We start from the raw sequence: 20,565 nt of genomic DNA, 5'->3' as shown, positions 1-20,565 counted from the left end.
ATGATTGTATGGGGGAAGGTGATCTTTTTATCTTTCTGCTTGAAGATATGAGACTCCTATCTTGCCTGAGCTACTTAGGGTGCTATTTAGTTGGTGACAAAGAAATTATTAGAGAAAGAATGGATACACAAAGTAAACAACTGTTAGTAGTAGCATAGAAAATCTAGAGAAAAAAACGTGACCTTACTGAGTTTGTCGTGTCCTGCGTTCAGGACATTAGCTTAACATTTTAAAAACTATTATTGATACTTTTTTTTAAAGTTGCCCATGTCTTTGTTTACGGGGAAAGCTGTTAGCAACCTCAACATTACTCATTAATCAGCTGACCTGAAACCACATATTTCTATCTATTGGTAACGGTCTAAGTATTAGATTCTTTTCCAGAACAAATTCAGAAACAGCATGAGGGGACAGTGCTGTATACCATTCTCCCTGTCTCCCAAAACATATGGGACATCATGTCCACTGTTGAACCAGTGTTCTTCCACTTCAGCAGTACTTAAATAAAATGGTGTCTTCAAGGTTCCAAAGAAATTTAAAGTATGTCCTCATCCACAACAGTGTCTGATTACCCACTTATACCTATAAAATGAGATATTCTTGAAGTCATGCAAATACTGTTTCCATTGTTTTCAAATTATTTTGCACATATGTACTTTTTAAATTAAGAAGGCAAAGTGCTCAAAATGAAGTCAAAACCAGCACACTGCTGAATATCAGTGTTCTTTCTTTTGGCCTGATTTTTCTTCAAGACATAATACACAGAGGAGGTTTGAGCTCCTTGATAATATACTCATAACAACAGTTTTTTAACTCACAGTAATGTTCCTCACTGAATTATTGTCGAGGCAAACTCTTTTTCAAACAGAAATGGTATTTTGCAGTAATTTGTGGGGGTTGTTACAAACAAATTCAGAAATACAAAGATCATTTGATGTTTAGTTCATGACTCAAGTTTTTTTCTGTAACAGCAGATATTCTTTCATCCTGTGAAAATATTACAAATTGCCTTTAAAAAAAAGGGAAAAGAAGAAGGAAAGAGGGAAAAGGCTTTGTTAGAGGAAACACACATTAAAGAAATACAATACAGTTTCTTGTGATGCTGGAAATCAAATTATATTCCATATAATTTAAATTACACAAATAGGTGACTTAAAAGTGAATGCGATTTTGATACATGAAAATTAATAATGAATACTAAACACAAGATTTGGCAAGCAGAATGTTGTTCTGTGGTTAAAAACTGCTAGCACCAAAATCCAAACTTTCTCATCTCCATGATAATTTGCTACAGATGAGCTACTCAGATTAGGACATAAATCTCTGAGGTCTGTCACAGTCCCAGCTAGTCCTCATGGCTCATTAGCTGGGGCTGTTTAAGGGATAACAGCTGCAGGAACAACTGGCTGGGCAGAGATCTGGTTGCTAATCAGATTTCTCTTTCTCAGACTCTGGGACCTCTGTGAGGGGCTGGGGAGGCACAGCCTTAGCTCAAAGCCACAGAGAGAGGGTGTCCTACTGTGCATAAACCCCGGAATCTGAAAAAGCAGCTACTGTGGGGGAGAGGCCAACAGCTGAAAGTTGGAAGCTTTGAGAGTCAGCATAAAGTTCATGGGTGACCTCTCAGCTATAGAAACTAGCACTACTGGGAAGCAAAACACCATTGCTAATATTGCCTTGAGACACAATGATTGCACTGTGTATCTACGCACCTCAGAAGGAAAAAACAGGTGATTTTGTAGGCTGTAAAATGCTTTGCTTGCTCTCTTTCCAAACATAATGTGTTTCTGTTTATATGGCAACTTCATGTGTTGAATAGAAAACTGATAGGTAAATAAAGGCTAGGTATTTGATTACCCTGTATCCTTACAAAAGCTTGGCTAGGATTTTGCTAGTATTTTAACTACTTATATGGTTAATTCAAAAGATGTAATTTGCAACCACTTCCTACCTTTGTCTGCTGCATGGAAGAGTTTTCATCTCCCCCAGTACTATACCAGTACAGGATGTCTAACACATGTAGTTACTGTGACATAGCTCTCATTTCAACTGCAGTACAAACATCAGTTACAATAATTCTACTTTCTGACAGGATTATGTCTGAGGACATAAAACTTGTCAGGCTTGCATTTATGTTAAGAAATAACACACACATACTTTGAGGCTGTGAATTAATTCCTTACAGCAGAAAGCATCCCACATTGGCTCAACAGTCCACATTAGCAGAATTTAGAGATCTCTGGTCAGCTCTTACTGTATAAATATACAACGAATTAAACCCAAATTAAACAGGAATCTTATCTGCACTCCACAGAGGCATGATGGGTTGGGCTTACTTTTGTCACATACTTTCCCTTCTGATTTCCTGCTAAAATAACTCAGAATGTTTAACCTGATCATATCTTTAGCCATAGTTACATACACTCAAGTTTAAGAACTAAGTTGGAGATAAGAATCCTTAGACTAATTTTAACTGACTGTAGCAAGTGATTCATAAACTCAGTGAGTGTTCCACATAGTTCTGATTACTTCACATTATTAGTGGAAATATACATATACAAGCAAGAGACAAATCATTGTATATTTTGTTGCAAAATATAATTTAATGCAGACAGATTCATCTGCATTTTGCAGCAGCTTCCACTGAACAGGAGCCAAGTACATTTCCTTCTTGGCCCCCTTTTCCTTCTGTTTTAATTTTGTGCAGTACTTGTTAATTTTTTTGCTTCTTCTGGTATCATGTAATATCTAAATAAATGCCCCCTAAATTAGCTTTTCTCCTTACATAGTTATTTTCAAAATCATGTAGCTGCATGTTTCATATTCCTAAGGAACAGAAATAATGTTATTGCTTAGAATACAAGCTTTCACTGTATTCACTACAGCTTTCATGCATTCACTTCAGATCTTTCCAAAGAAGTATGCCTATATGAAGTGAAATACATGCCCAGTTTACTAGAACAGAGTTCATCAAGAAAAAAAGCAAACACAGACACTTGTGGGGTTTTTTTTTTTACAATGTGGGAATTTTGATTTGTTTTGTTTTGTAATAAATTATTAAGATCCAGTAGGGCCTAAGTCCCAAATCCACTTCAGAAAAAAACCCCACAAATTCAAATACCAAGAAGGCACTACATCTTGGATCTACAAGAACTGGATGCTTATTGCTTCTAGACATGAAACCTGCTGAAGGGTGCTGTGGACTTCTCACTGGCCTTGCAAACATGGTATGGAAATCATCAGTCTGGACAATTGATCTTGCTCTTCATAAGTCTGTTTAGGTGCATTTCATTATATCTGAAGGAAATCAGCTAATCTAACAGGCATCATTTTATCTTTATAACCATGTAGCAAGTATATCACTGCTTTTCTTTAGAAAAAATTGAAATATTATTTTCCTTTCACAAATCAGGATAATCCAAATTTGGTCCAAACTCTGGATCAAACTACTGATGAGGGGAAAAAGAAGGCAAAATTTAGTTCATATGTCAGATAAGTGGAACTTATCTTTTACCTGGAACTTAACTGACTGTTACCTGCTACAGAAAAGAGAAGCTGACCGTGTCACATCTTTCTGTTGTTTCACAAGATCTTACACAACTATGGAAGCAATTATTTAAAACATAAATACACCAGTATGAAAACAGCATCTTCCAGCAATATAATAGAAATTCTTTTATTACTTGAAAACATGCATATCTAATATGCTGCAGGAAAGACTTAAGAAAATGTTAGAAGTTAATTAATTTGGCACAATTGACAAGTTTTTTATATTTTGAAGTCTGACTCAGTGTTTAATAAAAGAAAAACCTGAAAAGAAGTTTGGCTTTTAAGGGCCATATAGTGAGAGTTCCTAAAACTCTATTTCCAATAGGTCCTTGAACAAAATATTTCAGCTCTTTCATAGAAATTACAAGCTACAGCAATAATCAATTTAAACAGCAATAAGCAATGCAAAGACCTGCCAAATTAAAACAACATGCATTGAGATTTAGTTGAAAAATTGAGGAACAAGAAAAAAATATATATTTTCAGACACAGCTAATTCTCCCAGAAGACTTTCTTAAAATGTGTAGGCAATTAGACCTAACAAGACTATTCATAAATCTATGAAGCATTAGTACATGGCTGATGAAAAAGTAAATCCTCCTAAACCTGGATCTCAAAGTACTTTTCTTTCCATATTGACAATCCATTCCATTTTACTTATTTAACTTGTCAGTCTCCTAGAACAATTTTACTTCTGTACTTGGACACTACAGGTCTTTTACCAGTAAACAGTTATCACAGCAATACACTTTTTTTTTTTTAATGCTGAAAAGAAGTAAAAAAAGAAGTAAAAATAAGTAAGAAGTAATAAAATTATTTTAATACTGCTATCTTTACATAGCATAAACTTTCATCTTAGTCCTGAAAAGGAGACTTCCATCAAAAAAAAAATCCAACCTCCAATCTTAATTTTTATTACTTTTCCAGATACCTGTTGGTTCCTTGCAGCTATTTTGCTCCATTTTGTCTGCCAAGCAAGTCTTTACACAGCAGCAGCAATTGTCATCACCACCACTACTTATAATATGCATACTACAGAGAATATGACAATTTCTAATCCCTGTTAAATTGCTGGAATTCTGGAATGATTTTATGAAGCCTATTACTTGATGTCACTGAGATCATATTTTGGCCCTGTTCTTTCTCTGCCATTTAAGGAACACTCAACTTTCCAGCACAGTGGCACTTCACATATTCTGTTCTTTTCAGAGAGGCATGGTTTCACCATGCCACTGTTTCTATACATTGCTGCACATAAGCAGGTGACCTAATTTCTTGAAACAGAATGCAAGGTCTAAGAGTCTGACTCCAAACTGCCACGTACTTTTATGGGCTGAATCAGAGAATGTTCCAAGTTTTTTGCATCATTTAATGTCTTGAAGGGGTTCCTTTAGCCAGAACTGTTTGCAACCTGCATATGCCAAACTGAGTAAGATTCCAGTGGTTTCCAAATGCAGGGACCAGAAATCTCTTGGCTTTTGAAAGAAGAAATAAATAATTTAATCTACATGTTTTGATATATACTGAACCCTTTCATATATTTTCCACTATTTAAATTTGAAAGAGAGGCTATAAAAGAAATTCTTAAAAATCACAGAAAATGGCAACGGAGAAATGTGACACTTTCTCCAGATAACACCTTTCCTCTACGCTCATTTTCTGGAGAGATGGGCAGTTTATTTCTTAAAGTAGTAAGTTCACTTAGGGTATTTGCAAGGAACCCTAAAATATTCAGGAAGAGCTCCTATATAATCACATTTTAGAATTTAGGATTTTACAAAGTTTGAGAGTCTTGTTAAGTCCTACATCCATGTTTTTGTGAATTAGATCTCTAGAGCTGTGGTTTTCAGCCTTCAGTAGCAGAACCCCAAGTGCTTCAGGACTGTGTCTATTAGTTTTGGGGAAGATTAATAAGAAATGGAAATCTGTTATATTTTGCTTTCAATTTGTCCTATTGGAATTGAAAATCAATGTTTTTAAGTTAACAGATTGTGAATGGTACTTTATGGAGTTTTACATCATCTGAAGGATTACATTTTATTTAGACAAAGCATTTCACTGATAAAATGTGGTGCTCTCCTCTCTGTCACACATTCTCCCATATTCTTTCTTCCCAATGTATCTTCTACATCACATTTCACATTCCTCATGGTCACTTGGGTTAGGTGACCTTTATGGAGTCCGCTTACTGTCTCCCAGTGGCTGAAGAGAGGTATCTGATGAGATCTACTACTGATGTGAATCATTAATTCCTAATGATAGGCTGTGTCCAAACCCCATCCATGCTGTGTTTTAATAACCTGACAATTACTTTAAACAATTAGCAAAAGACAGTTATTCTAAGTCACAAACTGTTAGGAAATTATAAAGTTGACTGCTTGGTGATGACCAACAATAGAGAGATGAACTTTATGTTTTAAAACATGACAGCCCACAAGCTGAAACTGATACACCCTGTCCTAAGATTTTTGGCAAAAGAGATAAAAATTAGCTCATAAAAAATTACTCATTATAAAATAAGCTACTCATTATAAATAAATCTGACAAAATAAAGGGATTATCATCAAGTGATGTAAAGACAAGCCACAGATTTCAATAGCCACAGATTTCCATTCAATCATCTTTATGTACATTACACACATGTAGATAGGTAAAACTTTCTGGCATGGTAAAAGGCTTATTTGACAGAACCTCCAAGGACCAGCATGTATTTTCTCTAAATACTGAAAATAAAGTTGTCTCTTTTTTTTTTTTTTTTTAAGCCAACAGTCCAGTACCAAATATTTATTTAATACCATTTCCATAAAGTAAATCTGGTATCCCAAAAGTAAATACCTTCTTTCAACAGCTGCTACAAACTTTATCACATAGCTGCTCGCAAATTAAAATCTCCTTTTTGTTGTAAACTAATTCAGCCAAGGTTTGGCCAGCTGCTTATGCCTTTTATCATTTGTATTTGAGACAGCTTTTGGTAGTGGTGTTTGGGGTATTTTGTGTGCAACTTACTCAGAGATTGTGTGTTAACATCTCTTCTTTGGGCGAAATGTCTTCCGGGGAGATCCTTTGCCATGACAGTGGAGAGCAGAGTATGTGCAAATAGCAGAAGGAAACATGCAATCATTTTCTTCATCTTCATGAAACAGAGGGACATGCAAGGATGTAAAACTGCAGTAGAGAAGAGAAGGAGATAAGTTCTTTGATTACATAAAAAGATGCATTCCAACCACATCAGTCACTCAGCAGCATTGCTTCCCTTCCATCACATACAGACGTGCAGATACACTGACAGTGAATAATACTTACAACTTCACTAAATAAGGTTTACATAATAACACAGCAGTTGGCAGTCCCTGTATACCATTTCTAAGTATTGTTAGTTAGTCCATAGTCAACACTGACAATAATTTATCATAATCAAGTATTTTTAAAGGAAAGGAAGTTTGCTTCACTCAGCCTGTCAGCATAAACAGGTTTGAGGAGGGCACAAATATATTTTTGTTATTCCACTCAGTGCTCCCTTGGAATTTTTTTCAGAAGTTTAATGGTTCCCGTAGTCTGAGGGATTCTTGCTTCAGAAAATCCTGGATGATTAAAATAGAGAGAAGAAAATGTATTTCAGAAACAGCAACTATAAATGTGAACTGGTGACAACTCACACGGTACTTTTCAGAAGACAGTACAAGGTTGCTAGCATGAAGATACCAGTGCAAGATTAATCTTTTTTGCAGGAATAGACTTCTGAGGACTGGAAAGGAGCTTGCCATAGATTCTGGAGCAATTTTATCATACAGAAGAACAAATTGACAGCCAAAATTCCTACATTAAGAGAGAATCCCTGACCAGAAGCTTTTTAATGCATCATGAAAAGCTGTGTCTGACTCTGCCACAAACAGAAAACAAAGATTGACATGCTAGGGAATAATTTTCTGGCTCTGTTGCCCACTGGTGGCTTCCTCAGACAGAAGCTCCTTTTACACTCCCCCAAACCATTGTTGTTGTGGTTGAGAGCATCCCACAGGAGCTGGATTCAGTCTTGGAGTGGGTGATACAATGAAACTTAGTAAAGAGCTCCCCTAGGTGTGCAAGACATGGACAGAACTACCCATTTTCATAACAAAGAACTCTTTTGACTGAATCTGAGTGGTACTTCTGAAGCACTGCAAATATTAACAGTAGTTCTTGGTGAAGTAACTAAGACTTGAAAACAATTTTAACAGGATCCTAAACCTAATAGCAGATATGTAACCGAAGGCAACTAAATGCTTCCGTTCTGAAAGACAATTTATTTTCTTTGCAACCATGAGCTATTCAGAAAGGAAAATTCTGAATAAATATTTTCTCTCTAATAAAGATATTTTGTTTATTATTTTTCAGTCTTTCCCACACAACCATTACACCTAATGTATTTTTCTGACTACCAATCTATTTTTCCTTTTGTATATCCTACTCAGCAGCCCCAAATGTAGACACAACATTCTGATGGATATGTCAAAATGAGTCTTTGCACCCAAAATGCCCAGCCTTACTTCAGTGTTCAATATTACCCAGTAATGGGCAATACATGATTTAAGGACATTCAAACTAGGAAAGAGATGGAAATAGCTGGTGTTTATAAAAATGGCCACCAGAAAAATTTAATTTCTGGGCATCTGGATGGTATTATTGCTAGAGTTTTTCCAGTGTTCTAGTCAGAAACAGATGAGCACTGGAATCAGCACACACCACTGGAAATGGGACTATGTTTCGCTGGAGGCAACAGTTGTTACATCTGAAGATCACCAATCCCAGGTGGTCTCTTCCCTCCTCAGAACATCAACACAGACAGGGATGTGCCAGGGGTCTCCTCTTGCTCAGGCCTGCCCATTCAGCACACGAGGCAAATGGACCTCAAGGATACATGCCAGTTCCAGCACTGATGTTTTAGAAAATCAGCAGCCATGATCTCAGGGCTAAAGAGAATAGAGAAATATCCTCCTGCAAGGCTGTTATAGGAACTAGGCATGAACAGAATGCTCAAGAGGGCTTTCTGGCTCTTAACTACTTATCAGAGACCTAACTCATCCCTCCTTTCTATCCACCCTAAACAGCTGTGAAGATGGCACTAAACTCTAAGTAAAGCCATTTTAGCTGTGCCTGATGGCATGTTAAATAACCAAGGACAATGTGGCAGAGCCTTCACAACACATTGCTAAACAACCCAGTAACAACATGATGCCAAAGCAAATGGCAGTAATGCAGTGTCTCAGTAAAGTCCCACCCCAAAATAAACCCTCCTACATTCTGACATTTAACATATTTTATACCTTTGTAGCAATTTTTGATATTTGGTCATAGTTACAAATTCACTACACTCACAGCTGTCCATAAGCAACTCCAGAAATAAGAAATAAAAAGGGTTTGTTGTGATTTTATGTCTTTGAATTCTGTGAGGAAAATGTTTACGTAGCATGCAAATATATGATTAACTGATCATATAAACTGAGGACTCCACAATAATTCATTAGCTGTCATTGAATTCTGAAATACATTAAAGCAGTATATTTTCATTTTAGTGTAATTTTACCAGTCTCTTTGAAAAGTAAGGTTGGGTTACTAAAGAAATAGAACCACTGAATAACATATTGTTCAACAGTACTTACTTTGAATTCTGAAACCTTAGATCCTCAGATCTCAATATCTCTACTAGTCTGATAATCAGAAAATAAATCTACTTAAGAGATCCACAAAAAGGATCCAACTCTTGCTAAAATAAAATCTACTATGAACACACTCCTACCCTCATAAACAGTGTTTTAAAATACTGTTCCAAACAAAAGCTATACTTAACAGCAAAGAGATTCAATTGCCTCATCTTCAAAAAAAAAAAAACCAAAAAAAAAACCACCAAAACAACATATAATTTAAAATAAAAATGTAAGAAAAATTGCATCTATTTTCAATGAGAAGGAAAAAAACAAACAACCCCAAACCCAAATTCCCAAAGCCAAAGGCTGTATATGTGATAGCATACACTGATCCAAGCCTGCTGTCACCCCTTCATCCACACTGAAAGCTTCTGTGCTGCTTTCCTGGGGTGATGACAGCCTGGACTTGTGTGCTTTGCTCTAGTTCCAGGTGCATATTTGTGTCCCTGCTGCTTGCATTTTTACATGACCAGTCTGTATGGTGGTTGCATGGCTGCTCCACATACAGTCCTCCCATGGCTCTCTGTTTATATTCTGGGCCTTTGGCAAGGTCTGTCTTCACTCTAGAAGCTGGATGGTGTTTACTGCACCACATTTAGTATTTAACACCTCATTTTTCCAGCAGGCTAAGCCTTCTGCCACAGCCCTCTGTATCTTTCTTGGTTAACCCTTGCTCTACCAGCCGAGAACACATTCCCAAAGTATCAAACTTACAAAGTCATATTTTTATGGCTACCGGGTATTTTGGGCACTTTGATTCCAGCTGTCAGCACTACAACATTGGGAGCCAACTTCCCTGGGCAGACCCAAGACCAAGTCACTGCAAGACAAACATCCTGAACAGATAAAAAAAAAGAAAAAAACAACCAAAACCAAAACAAAATAAAACAAAAAAACGACAAAAACGTCAAAAAGAAAAAAAAACAGCAAGAGGAGGTTTGGCAGTCCATGGGACTCTACCAGGTTGAGCACCAGATTCACCAGCTTTCACTGCTCCACTCCTCTACCCACAGTGAGAGGAAGAAGAGTAGGGCTTTCACAGCAGCCTTGGAGCACAGTGCTGTGCTGGACATGTGAAGAAGCTGCTAACAGAGAAGAGACAGCTGCTGCTCACAGACGTACAATCCGGTGAGGGCTGCTGGCTGCATCTGCAGCTGTCTAGAAGATTGGCATAAAAGGAGATTCTCCCAGAAGATGGCAAATAGGCAGACAGGCTCTCTAGTCTTTTAAGGCTTTCCTCATTCCTTAACTGGCTGCTAGTCAAGAGATGAATATTGGAGTAGTGTGTTCTTATCAATTTTACCTGTGCTAGCTTAGCCATATACCCATGCATCAGAGTAATTTTTCTGATGCACAGTTAGGGACTTCCATGAACCATGGTGTAGGAATACTAAATAATAAAATTGAGATTTCATCTTTAAAATACTTATTTCCTTTGTTGGACAATACATGCCTGTTACTGTGTTTTCAAATATCTTTCCATGGAAGTCTCCTTGTAAGGGATTGATGGCTGTTTCAGGCAGAGACACTACTGAAAATTCAGTGTTAATGGTAATAAATCAGTGAGCTTCTCCACTGCCTGTTGCAGGTTATTAATATTTGTCCTCTTCACTGTGATAACTCTTAAATAATATCAAGGGGAAAGAGATGCTGTGTAGTTTATGCCAAAGTCAGTGTCCTTCCATCTCTTACCACACTTCAGGAAAATTTCTTTTACAAAGAAGAAGAAAACCCCTCCACTGGCCTGGAAGATCACCTTTTTTTCACTCAAGAACCTTAAAATGTACCTGTCTTTGCTGAGCAGATCACGCTGAAAAACAAATTGGAAAATAAGGGTAGCAATATGTTTCAGCTCATACCTTCTGCTCCTCTGTATGGTCTCCCTCCTTGTCTTGTAGTACGAGTTTCCTTCCAAGGCAAAATCAGAAACATAAAGTTCACAAATCCCTACATCTCTACCTTCTCTAGCTACCAACAAAACTGGCACAAAACACAGAAGGGGAAATACTCAATAGTTACATGGGACATCAACACCTCTCTTGAACCCTGTAAAATTTCTCATCATAGATGGGAGGGAAGCAGGAGACAAAAAAATCACCAAATGCAACAGTTATTAGCACTACAGATGTTGCCTTTGGCTTTTTTTGTTTCATAGTGAAAAGAGACAACTATTTACTCTCATTAAGCTTCCAACAGATCTGTCTTCTGTGTTTTTAAGTTATAAAGAACAAAAGTGCATAGAAGAGAACCATTCTGAAGTTCTTTCAGCATTCCTTATTATCTCCCCATTTTTAACAGGAAACTGTGATCAAATCAAAAACTTTCACTGAAGGTAAATGAACTGCAAGCAATCTAAATGAGTCAATAAAATCAGTCTGTTTCCTCAATTTCGCAAACATGGTGAGTTACTTGGAAAAATAAATGAGGTCTTATTACATGAATGCCACAAAATACCACTTCCTCAATCCCACCATCCCAAAAAAAAAAAAAAAAAAAAAAAAAGGCTGCAGGCACTATAAAGCCCTTTTAACTATCATTTACAATATATTCCAAAGTACTTCACTATCCACAAGCCAGCACATGCATTACTGGTTCACTACTCATTAAAATCACTGTGTAGCATGGGCATCAGGACACAGAGTGTTAGTAATTTCCTCTGTCTTTCTGGACCAGTTGCTGGCACAGGCATTTTCCAGTTCTAAAAAAGAGCTATAGAGGCCTACAGAGTCCAGCATCACAAAACATCATTATAAATCATATATATTATGTCCCTAGACATGTAGGTATTGTGTGGGGGCAGGTGGCTACAACTGGGAAGGTGATATTTAGCACATCAGGAAGAAGCACCATCTTGTCTTCATCATTACAAAGGAGCACTCTACTGTCACCCTGTTTCACCAAGTGATGGACTGGATTTTTTGTAACTCCTTGCTGCATAAGGAAGGCTTCACTGGGCTTAGCAGCACAGGACAGGTAGACACCTATTCTAAATCATAACTATTAACTGCATTTCACCAATAGAGTTAGATCACCAAGAAGAAACGAGGATGCAGCTGCTGTAAGTTTGTAAATTCCTCACATGCTGCTCAACCCTGATGCCAGGCACTAGGTGCCTATGAACCTGGATGCCCGTGAACTCACAAGTGCACCATGTCCTGCTGTCCATGTCCATTAGAGCAGTACTCACTTGCTAAAAGATGTTTTAGCTCCTTTTAAGAGGCTACCTTGGGCCATTCATGCTGTCAGTAGTATGAGATAAATCTGGGAAACTCATTATCTGAAAGTCAATTAATAATTCTGGTGTATTCTGAGACAGCCAACCCAATTACAAACAGCTTTCACAGTAGCACAGCAAGCCACCACAGTAACAAAAGGAACTGTTGACTTGGCAACATCAGTCTTGTATCAATCTGAAATAATGAGTGTCCAGACAGTATGGGTAACCTGAATCTGCAGTGGATTTAGGACCAGAACTTGTGTACTCCAGTGTGAGAAGACGGGGACAAATTCTTTGCATGGGTCCATGAAGCTTCATGGCCACAGGTTGTTTTGTGCATGCAGTAGGGCACAATCCCAGCTTGTGATAGCAATGTCTGTTCTAGACATGTCTGCATAGTGGTGGGGACAAGGTCACGAACACAGACTCACAGAATCTTCTACCTTTGTCTCCTATGTTTCCATACAGTTCTCCTCATCCAGCATATATCCCTACCTTGGCAACTAAAAGGATATTCCAGTGCTTTCTGTACTGAGAGATGGCCCTGCCTTGCATAGGAATTGGGCTGCAGCTGAATCTCCACCACTACCTGTTTATTTCAGCTGCTGCTAAAAAATCCCACAGCAGAGTTGTAACTTGGACTAATAAAATCAAATGTGACAGTGGAGTAAATTAACTTTGATTTTGAAACAGTACAGGGAAGACCCAAAATGCATTACAGAGCAGTTCCTAGAAGAGGAGGTAAGTGACATTTGGTAATCAGCCAAATATGCCCACAAACCCAACCAACCCTGTACACAATACCCATGTGCAGAGCATAACCAAAGGTGCTACAGGATACAGGAGGGCAACCACATTCTGGAAGCTGTCCAAAGAGTGCTGGGGAAAGGACAACTTGCCTATCCAAGCACAAAGGCCAGATAAGCATACGCATGAATTGATAAGTTCAGACATCACAATATACAGCATATCAGAAAGAGTAGAGATCAGCATTCAATTTTATTGTCAGATGTAAATATCATAGTGGGACTTCCACACAACAGACATTGTTATTTAATGGGCTTAGAGTATATGTACTACATATATAATTTATTTTCTACAGCTCTGATGAAATGAAGAAGACTAAGGGATCTGTTGCTTAATTTAAAGTCATCTGTCTGAATGACATATCAGACTTTCTGATATCACTGTAAAATGAATAACTTCTAAATCATATAATGAAAGAATGATTTAGGTCAGAAAGGACATCTGTAAGCCATCAGGCCCAACCCCTGCTCAGAGGTGAAGTTGAGGACCATTTCAGTAAGTTCTCACCACATAAAAGTTAATGGTGGTGCTACAGAACAGTATACCCATAGTATGGTTTACTCTGCATAATTTCCAGTGGTCAGACAGAAAGCTCTAGCAGTGGGAATTCTTATTTTATGACAGCATCAATCTCCATGCCATGATTTTCTTCAGTTGCCGCTTGGACAATAGACCTTTTCATTATCTTGTTCTTTTGAGAAAGACTCATTTGCACTTTCTGGTACTGAATCTCATCTAGACATCAGAGTTTCCACAACATGCCCAGAAAAGTAGCATGAGAAAACTGAGAAAATTCACTTTTACCATGCACAGTAGGTATTTAAATGAAAGCCTATATTCTATGACATATTATACACATAGAGGTTGCTTAGTTTTGTCTCTGAAGTAGTCACAAACCACAACAGACTAACTGCAAACAGAAAGGTTTGGGGGAAAAAAGGCTACAACAGTTATGAAATTTATTTACAAAATCACACTGACCCCAGCACCAGCACCACTGTAAACCAAAAATTTGCGGGATTAAACCCACTCCATTCCAAACACTCTTTGCTCATAATGAAAACATGGAGTACACTGTATAAAAAGAGCTTGTTAATGATACCCACAATACAATTAAACAGTGCTTTACTGTTTTACCTTCCTATGGCGATGGTTTGTAAGTCATGAGATAGTATTTAGATCTGATGAGCCTTTCTGAAGTTTGCCTGGACTGACTAAAATATTTTAACCATCACAGCTGGGTCCCCGAGTCCCAGCTCATAAGCAGTAGAATGTGCATTCCCTTGTTTGTGAGAAATCCCAGTGAAGTCAATGGAAAGACTCACATAAAGTAATTAGGTGTGAATATTGAGTGCAGGATTAAGGATCTTAATGGCAGCTTTGTGTAACTGAATGCTGCATTTTCTGAAGATATAAAAGAAATCAAATTTAATTTTATGAATAGCACAGGGATATACACTATATGAGGAAAAGTTTAGAAAATCTCATGCTTAAAGCTGAAACAATTACATGAAAAGTGTAATACTCCAAAACTATTCTGTAGATTTTGTAGGATTTAATGGAAAAGTCATAAGTGTATTTTATTTAGCTCCATTTAAGAATTTTTGATGGAATACAGTTGGATAATTTCTTCTGAAGTAGTCAGCTATCTGACAGAAGCGCAGCTATAATATGTAACACAACACATTACCTTTTCAGACCTCAGTCAGGATCACTCACCCTTAGAACAATGGTCCCAACAAGCAAACCCAAGCACTCAGGAAGTATTACATAAATCAGCAGGTTGCATTCTTCTCTCTCAGTCAACAATATTCTACATTTTAGCAGTGATATAGGCCAGTCTGACACAGAAAGAACTGTCTCTGAAACAGGAATACATGGTCATTAAAGATGCCATGATAATTTTTGCCAGATTAATGAGCACCATCTCAGCAGGGTTTCCAGAGAAAGTATATTACATTCAGCAAACCGTCCCTCACTCCTTCCGCAAGCAAACGCAGGGCTCTCAGGAAGCCCGGGCAACCCCTGCCCTGCACGTCCCAGGTGAGCCCTGCAGGGCAGGGCTACCTGTGGGCTGCACCCCGGCACGGGGAGAAGCAGCAGCTACAAGCCGGTAAAGACACCTGCAGGCTACTCTCGAACACGTTTCAAAGCAAAGCTCGGTTCCGATGCTACACTGATCCTACAATACACTGGAGGGGCTTCCTTACCGCAGATGTACTGTTAAATTGTAATGCACTGCATTACTCCGGCATGCACGGGGTGGAGGATAAATGAAGAGTTTGTTCAGACCCACGCAGTCCAAAGGAAAGGGAAACCCTTCTCCCGCGGGCTGCACCACGAGCAGCAAACCGCTCCAGCGGCACCCAGCAAGCGAGCATCCAGCGCAGCCCCTGACGCCGCCGCGGCCCCTCGCCCCGGCCTCCCGCTCCCCGCCGGGCCCGCGCCGCCCGCGCTGCAGCCCCGGCCGCCCGCGGGGCCCTCCCGGCCGCCCCCCACCCGGAGGGGCCCTCGGGCAGGGCCGTCCCTCCGCCGAGCCGGGGCCCCGGGGCGGGGGCAGCCGCCGGCGGTGCAGACCGGGGATGGCAGCGATGCCGAGCCCCGCCGGGCGGCGCGGGACGCGGCGGGGTGCGGTGTCCCCGGGCGGAGCGCCGCGGACCCGCCTGGCGGGCGGGAGAGGCGAGACGAGGCGGGGCAGGGCGGGCGGCAGAGCCGGGTTTACCTGAGGGGCTGGCGGGGCCGCTCCGCTCGGCGCGGCAGCGGCGGCGGCCGGGAGCGAGCGCGGAGCCTCCTCCCCTCGGCGCGGCCCCGGACGGCGCTCCCCCGCCCGCCCCTCGGGAGCAGCCGCCTCCCGCCAGCCCCGGCGGCAGAAGCGGCTTAGCGCCGAGGGGAGGGAACGCGGGGAGTCCCGCTATGGAGACACCCAGACCTCCAGAGCCGGCGCGGCGCCGGGAGGCCGCGGGACGAGCCGCGGAGAGCCGCGTTCCTCCCTCCTCAGCCGCCTCTGCCGTCTGGGACGCGGTGCTTCGCTCCTGCCCGCTAAGGGGTACGACCTGCCGGCTCGCCCCGTCCCGCCTGCCCCGTGTATGGGACCCGGGCTGTTCTCCCGCTCCCTCACGCCTGCCGGCAGGAGAGGGAATCGACGGTTCTTGCGGGATACGGGCTGTCGGCCCAGGCGTTCCCGCTGGTCCCGAGGGACGCGGACCCGCTCCCTCCCGCCAGCCCCGTCAGGGACAGGGGCCGCCGGTCCCTCTGGGCTCCCGGGCGCGGCGGCCCCGGCCCTGCCCCGCCACCCCGCGCACCTCGGCGGCGCCGCTGGTCCCCCCTGGCAGAGCTGTCCCTGCGCTCGGGCGGGCAGAGAGCGGAGCTCCCGCAGCCCCGGGAGCAGCGCCTACTCCAGCCTGTGGGCTCTCCCGGAAGGGGCCGTGGGTTCCTGCTAGAGAAAAGCGGTGTGGTTTCTGTCTAGCGTCTCAGCGCATCCTTCCCCGGCCAGCGCCGTGCAGCCTTCCAGGGAAGCCGACCGAGGGAAACGTCGAGGAATGGAAATCCCATTCCCCGGGCGCAGGACCCGCGGGCCAAAGCAAACAGTCCCTGGTGATTCATGCGGTGTCTGCCACAGCGGCGAGCCGGTGGGAGTCTCCGTCGGGGAAATCGCTGAGGGAAGCGTGAAATAAACTGGCCAAGTAGCAGGGACCGTCGTTTCTTAGCTGACACAGCAGCGGCGCGGTCAGTAGTCCGGGCGGGAAAACTAAGTGTGGGGTGTTATATCAACAACGGTATTATGTATGAAGAAGAAAAAATAAAATTCCTGCTTTATTCCCAAGGAATTGTGATTTCTGTTTCCTGGCAAACAAACAAACAAACAAACAAAAAGTAGCAGAACTACTTTGTGTAAGTTTTGTAAGGCACAATTAACTGCCTGTGATGTGGGTGTACAAAATCTAATCGCTAAAAGGAAGCATACAGATAACAAGCAAAACTGAAAGTGGTTGGATTCACCTTATCTTTAATTCTGAACACTGGCTCCTGAACCTTTCCTGTAGCCAGAGAAAAGGGAAAAAATAAAATGGCAACTGAGCACTGATAGACATTATAGCAAACCCAGCAGGGCCAAGTGCAGAACAATTCATCCATTCTGTTTCATCCTTGTAAGGTAGCATAGGATGAGGCTCCAGTCATGGTGCTAAATAATGCTCTGCTGTCTGAAAATACAGAAACCATACTTCCATTTCCCTGTGCTGTGGCTTGAGGCATCAGCTGAGTTACCAGAAGAAGACAAAAGTCAGGAGAAAATGTTGTGACAAGATCATGTGGGAGCCCAGAGTAACTCTGGTGGCTTTAGCTCCAGTTTATACATAAGCGAGCCCATCACTAGTGCCCTTCCCAGAGGCCGTGTGGCCTGCTGCTGTTGGCAGGTTGAACACATGAAGGTATCCCAATGGGAGACTGGAGGAAAGGATGATGGCAGCAAGTCAGCACAAAGCATCTCTTTGTTTCATAAGAGACATCCTAGAAGACAAGGAACTTTTATTTTACTTTATTTGACTTCGGTATTTATTTATACCGCACCAGAAGTACTGTGTAATCCCCACTCAAAATCTCAGTCTCTTTATCACTTGTCCTTTCTCAAATGATGAGCTTCTGTCCTCCACTCCCATCATGTGACTTCTTTTTGATTTGGGAGAGCTGTTGTTCAAGCTGTCTACATTTGATACAATGGGTAGAGGAAGATTGGAAGATGAAAAGTAAGGAAAAGCTGTAAGCTTCTATCAAGTCATCCTTTTATATGCAAAACATCAAAAATCTGGCCAGAAAAAACAATCAGGCAATTATTAAGTTTCATGAAGATTCCTAACTAGATACCTGAGATTTGAGTCCTTTACTGTCTTCTCAAAATGCCTGGGACAATTACTCTCAGTCTGAAGAAGTGATGTAGGCTTCTTCTCAGTTATCACAGGCAACCACTTAATATAAAAAACACATTTCAGAAAGTAGATTTTATATTATAAGCAGGTGCTTTTAGTAAAACAGCAGTGAATAAATTTTCCTCCTACTGTTAGAGGACTGTTTCAGACCTTCATGGTAGTTAGACACTTCTTACTAATTTCTAGTCTTAAAGTATTTATGAGCATTTTGAATTTGTTTCCTGCTATCAACATTGTCTTTGAACCTAAATATCTCATTTTGTTCTCCAAGGCTTGCTTAGGGCATTTAGTGACAGCAATAATTTTCTTTTTCAGCTTTCACTCTTGTTTCACTCTACAAGTTCTTGCTGTGTATGTGGCTCCTGAGAGGGTGTGCAGCAAAACTAATCATGATACACCATGCAAGCCCTCTCCACTTCTCCTGATGTGGTCAAGGATTTCATTATAATGAAATATAATTATATAATCACTGATGGCTGATGGTCATCTTTGTGTTTAGTTTATATATGCAGCTGCACCTGTTTGCCCATGGATTAATCCTCTTTAGTACATCATCTGGAGGGTCTCTTCCAGTCTTAATGATTCAGTAATTCTGTGATTCTGTGATTTTATACTATGGTATTTCATCTCTCTTCTAGTTTACTAATCGTACTTATTGTAGATATCAAAGTAGATTATTGATTTTTCTATCTTTTGAAGAAAAAATTTTATTTATCTGACTGTAAGTGAAACTTTTCCTTTGGCTTGGATTCAGTGGCAGTATTAGAAGTATTCTTTCACTACCTAACAAGGTTGAACTTAGCTACAAACCATAGCAAGATTACTACAGGTCTTTTGTAGCATCTCATACCTTTTTTTTTACTGCAGTTTTGCTGTTATGCAGTTTTCTGTGAAATGTCATCTTGCATGTGAATGGATTGTCCAGATATTTAGGGGCAGGGAGAGTTGATTTTTTTCTGCCCAATATTACCAGGTACACATTAAATGAAGCTATTCTATAACTACAATATCATATCTACTACTATCTAGTAGTATTTTCAATAAACTTTTTATCATTCATCCTTTCTCTACAACTTCTTTTTCAAAGTTTTATTTCTCTTCAGTCTTTTAAAACACAGTGATTGGTGCAGAGCCAAAATATTGGCAAATGCCACCACCACAACCAGTGATTGTACTACAAAGTCATATTTTGGAGAGTTCCTAAGGTAAAGTTTCTTGACTTCAGGTAAAAGAGAAGATTCATCATATGAGGCTATAACTTAGAGATGCTGGACACCATCCTTAGGCATTTTTTGGTCCCTTCCTGCCTAAATTTTTCCATAATACTGTCATTCAGTGCATTACTCACAAAACTGGTAATAGAACACAGGATTGCTTAGGGAAACAGATTTTGTCAAAATATTCCTTTTTTCTTTCTTTTTAATGGGCTATGAAAGGATCAATATGAGGTTGAATATAAACATTATGCACTTGGACATTTCTTAGGCATTCACATAATACAAAATTTTGACTAGGGAGCTATAATGCTGCAGCAATAGCTTTGCACATATGAAATAAATTGCAAAACAGATGATAAATCTCAGCTGTATGTGAGCAAAGAATACTAATTGCGTGAGTGTGTTTCAAGATAAACTCTTCAAGGATAAATTTTTGACTCTGTAGTGCTTTAAATTCTTTCTCCACAACATTAAAGAAAATATATTCTATTTTGGCTACACCTTAAAGCTCTGAATAGTTCAAGCAGAATGTTTAAAAAACCTTGGAATGGGATAGCAAAGAACTGAAAGAACCATTAGAGAACTGGAAAATATGCCATCCAGTGAAAAACTCAGGCAATGCAATACCTTTAATAACTCAGATTTAGAAGGTGACTTAAGGACACCATATATAAATAATAAAACTTCAGTAAAAGGTGTCTTCAATGGAGCCAACAGAAATGTAGTAGCACTTAATGATAGAAACCTGCAGATAGAAAAATCATACTAGAAACAGGCTGGTTTATCTACATCTCCATCCTTCATATTTTATAACATTTTATAAGAGACTTTTTTCTCCTTTGCATTTTTTTTTACTAATAAAGAAGTGCTATTGTAAGGCAATCCATAAATTAATGCAGAAAATAACCAGTTTGGGGTGGTTGTTTGTCTTTTTGTATGTTAGAGACTCAAAAAATATCTTGTGGTTTAATTCCAAAAGTGATGTCTAGAGAGCATATTCAATGGTTGCCCAACATTCAAATTGCTCAGTTTCACTGCTCCCTTGGTGCTTACAGTTCTACATTGCAAACCACGTTTTCTCCAACCTGTGGAGCTGGGCATTCACCTCCTGCCTTGGCCCCAGAGGGATCTGGTATGGAGAAAGACACCAGTTTGTACAAGGTTGA

The 20,565-nt window shown here is 40.3% G+C and overlaps 1 protein-coding gene across 13 annotated transcripts in view; it reads right to left on the bottom strand.

Annotated features, from left to right (window-relative positions):
* Positions 1-16,678, bottom strand: part of MATN2 (matrilin 2) — a 68,084-nt gene extending 51,406 nt beyond the window's left edge. For 8 of the 13 annotated variants that reach the window (XM_085572382.1, XM_085572372.1, XM_085572379.1 and 5 more), the window contains exons 1-2: positions 15,980-16,099; positions 6,556-6,714 (exon numbers count right to left, since the gene is read on the bottom strand). In XM_085572382.1, coding sequence (XP_085428508.1) covers positions 6,556-6,700 — 145 coding nt within the window. In that variant the 5' untranslated portion in view covers positions 6,701-6,714; positions 15,980-16,099. Of the gene's footprint in view, positions 1-6,555; positions 6,715-15,467; positions 15,692-15,979; positions 16,100-16,559 lie in introns of those variants that run through there. The other 5 variants (XM_085572374.1, XM_085572383.1, XM_085572380.1 and 2 more) reach the window with 3 other exon arrangements.
* Positions 16,679-20,565: the final 3,887 nt, after the last annotated feature.

This window comes from Lonchura striata, chromosome 2, assembly GCF_050655825.1.
Source record: "Lonchura striata isolate lonStrDom1 chromosome 2, ASM5065582v1, whole genome shotgun sequence".
Lineage (NCBI taxonomy): Eukaryota > Metazoa > Chordata > Aves > Passeriformes > Estrildidae > Lonchura > Lonchura striata.
Note: the sequence above shows the minus strand (reverse complement) of the source record. Positions and strands in the feature narration are given on the sequence as shown.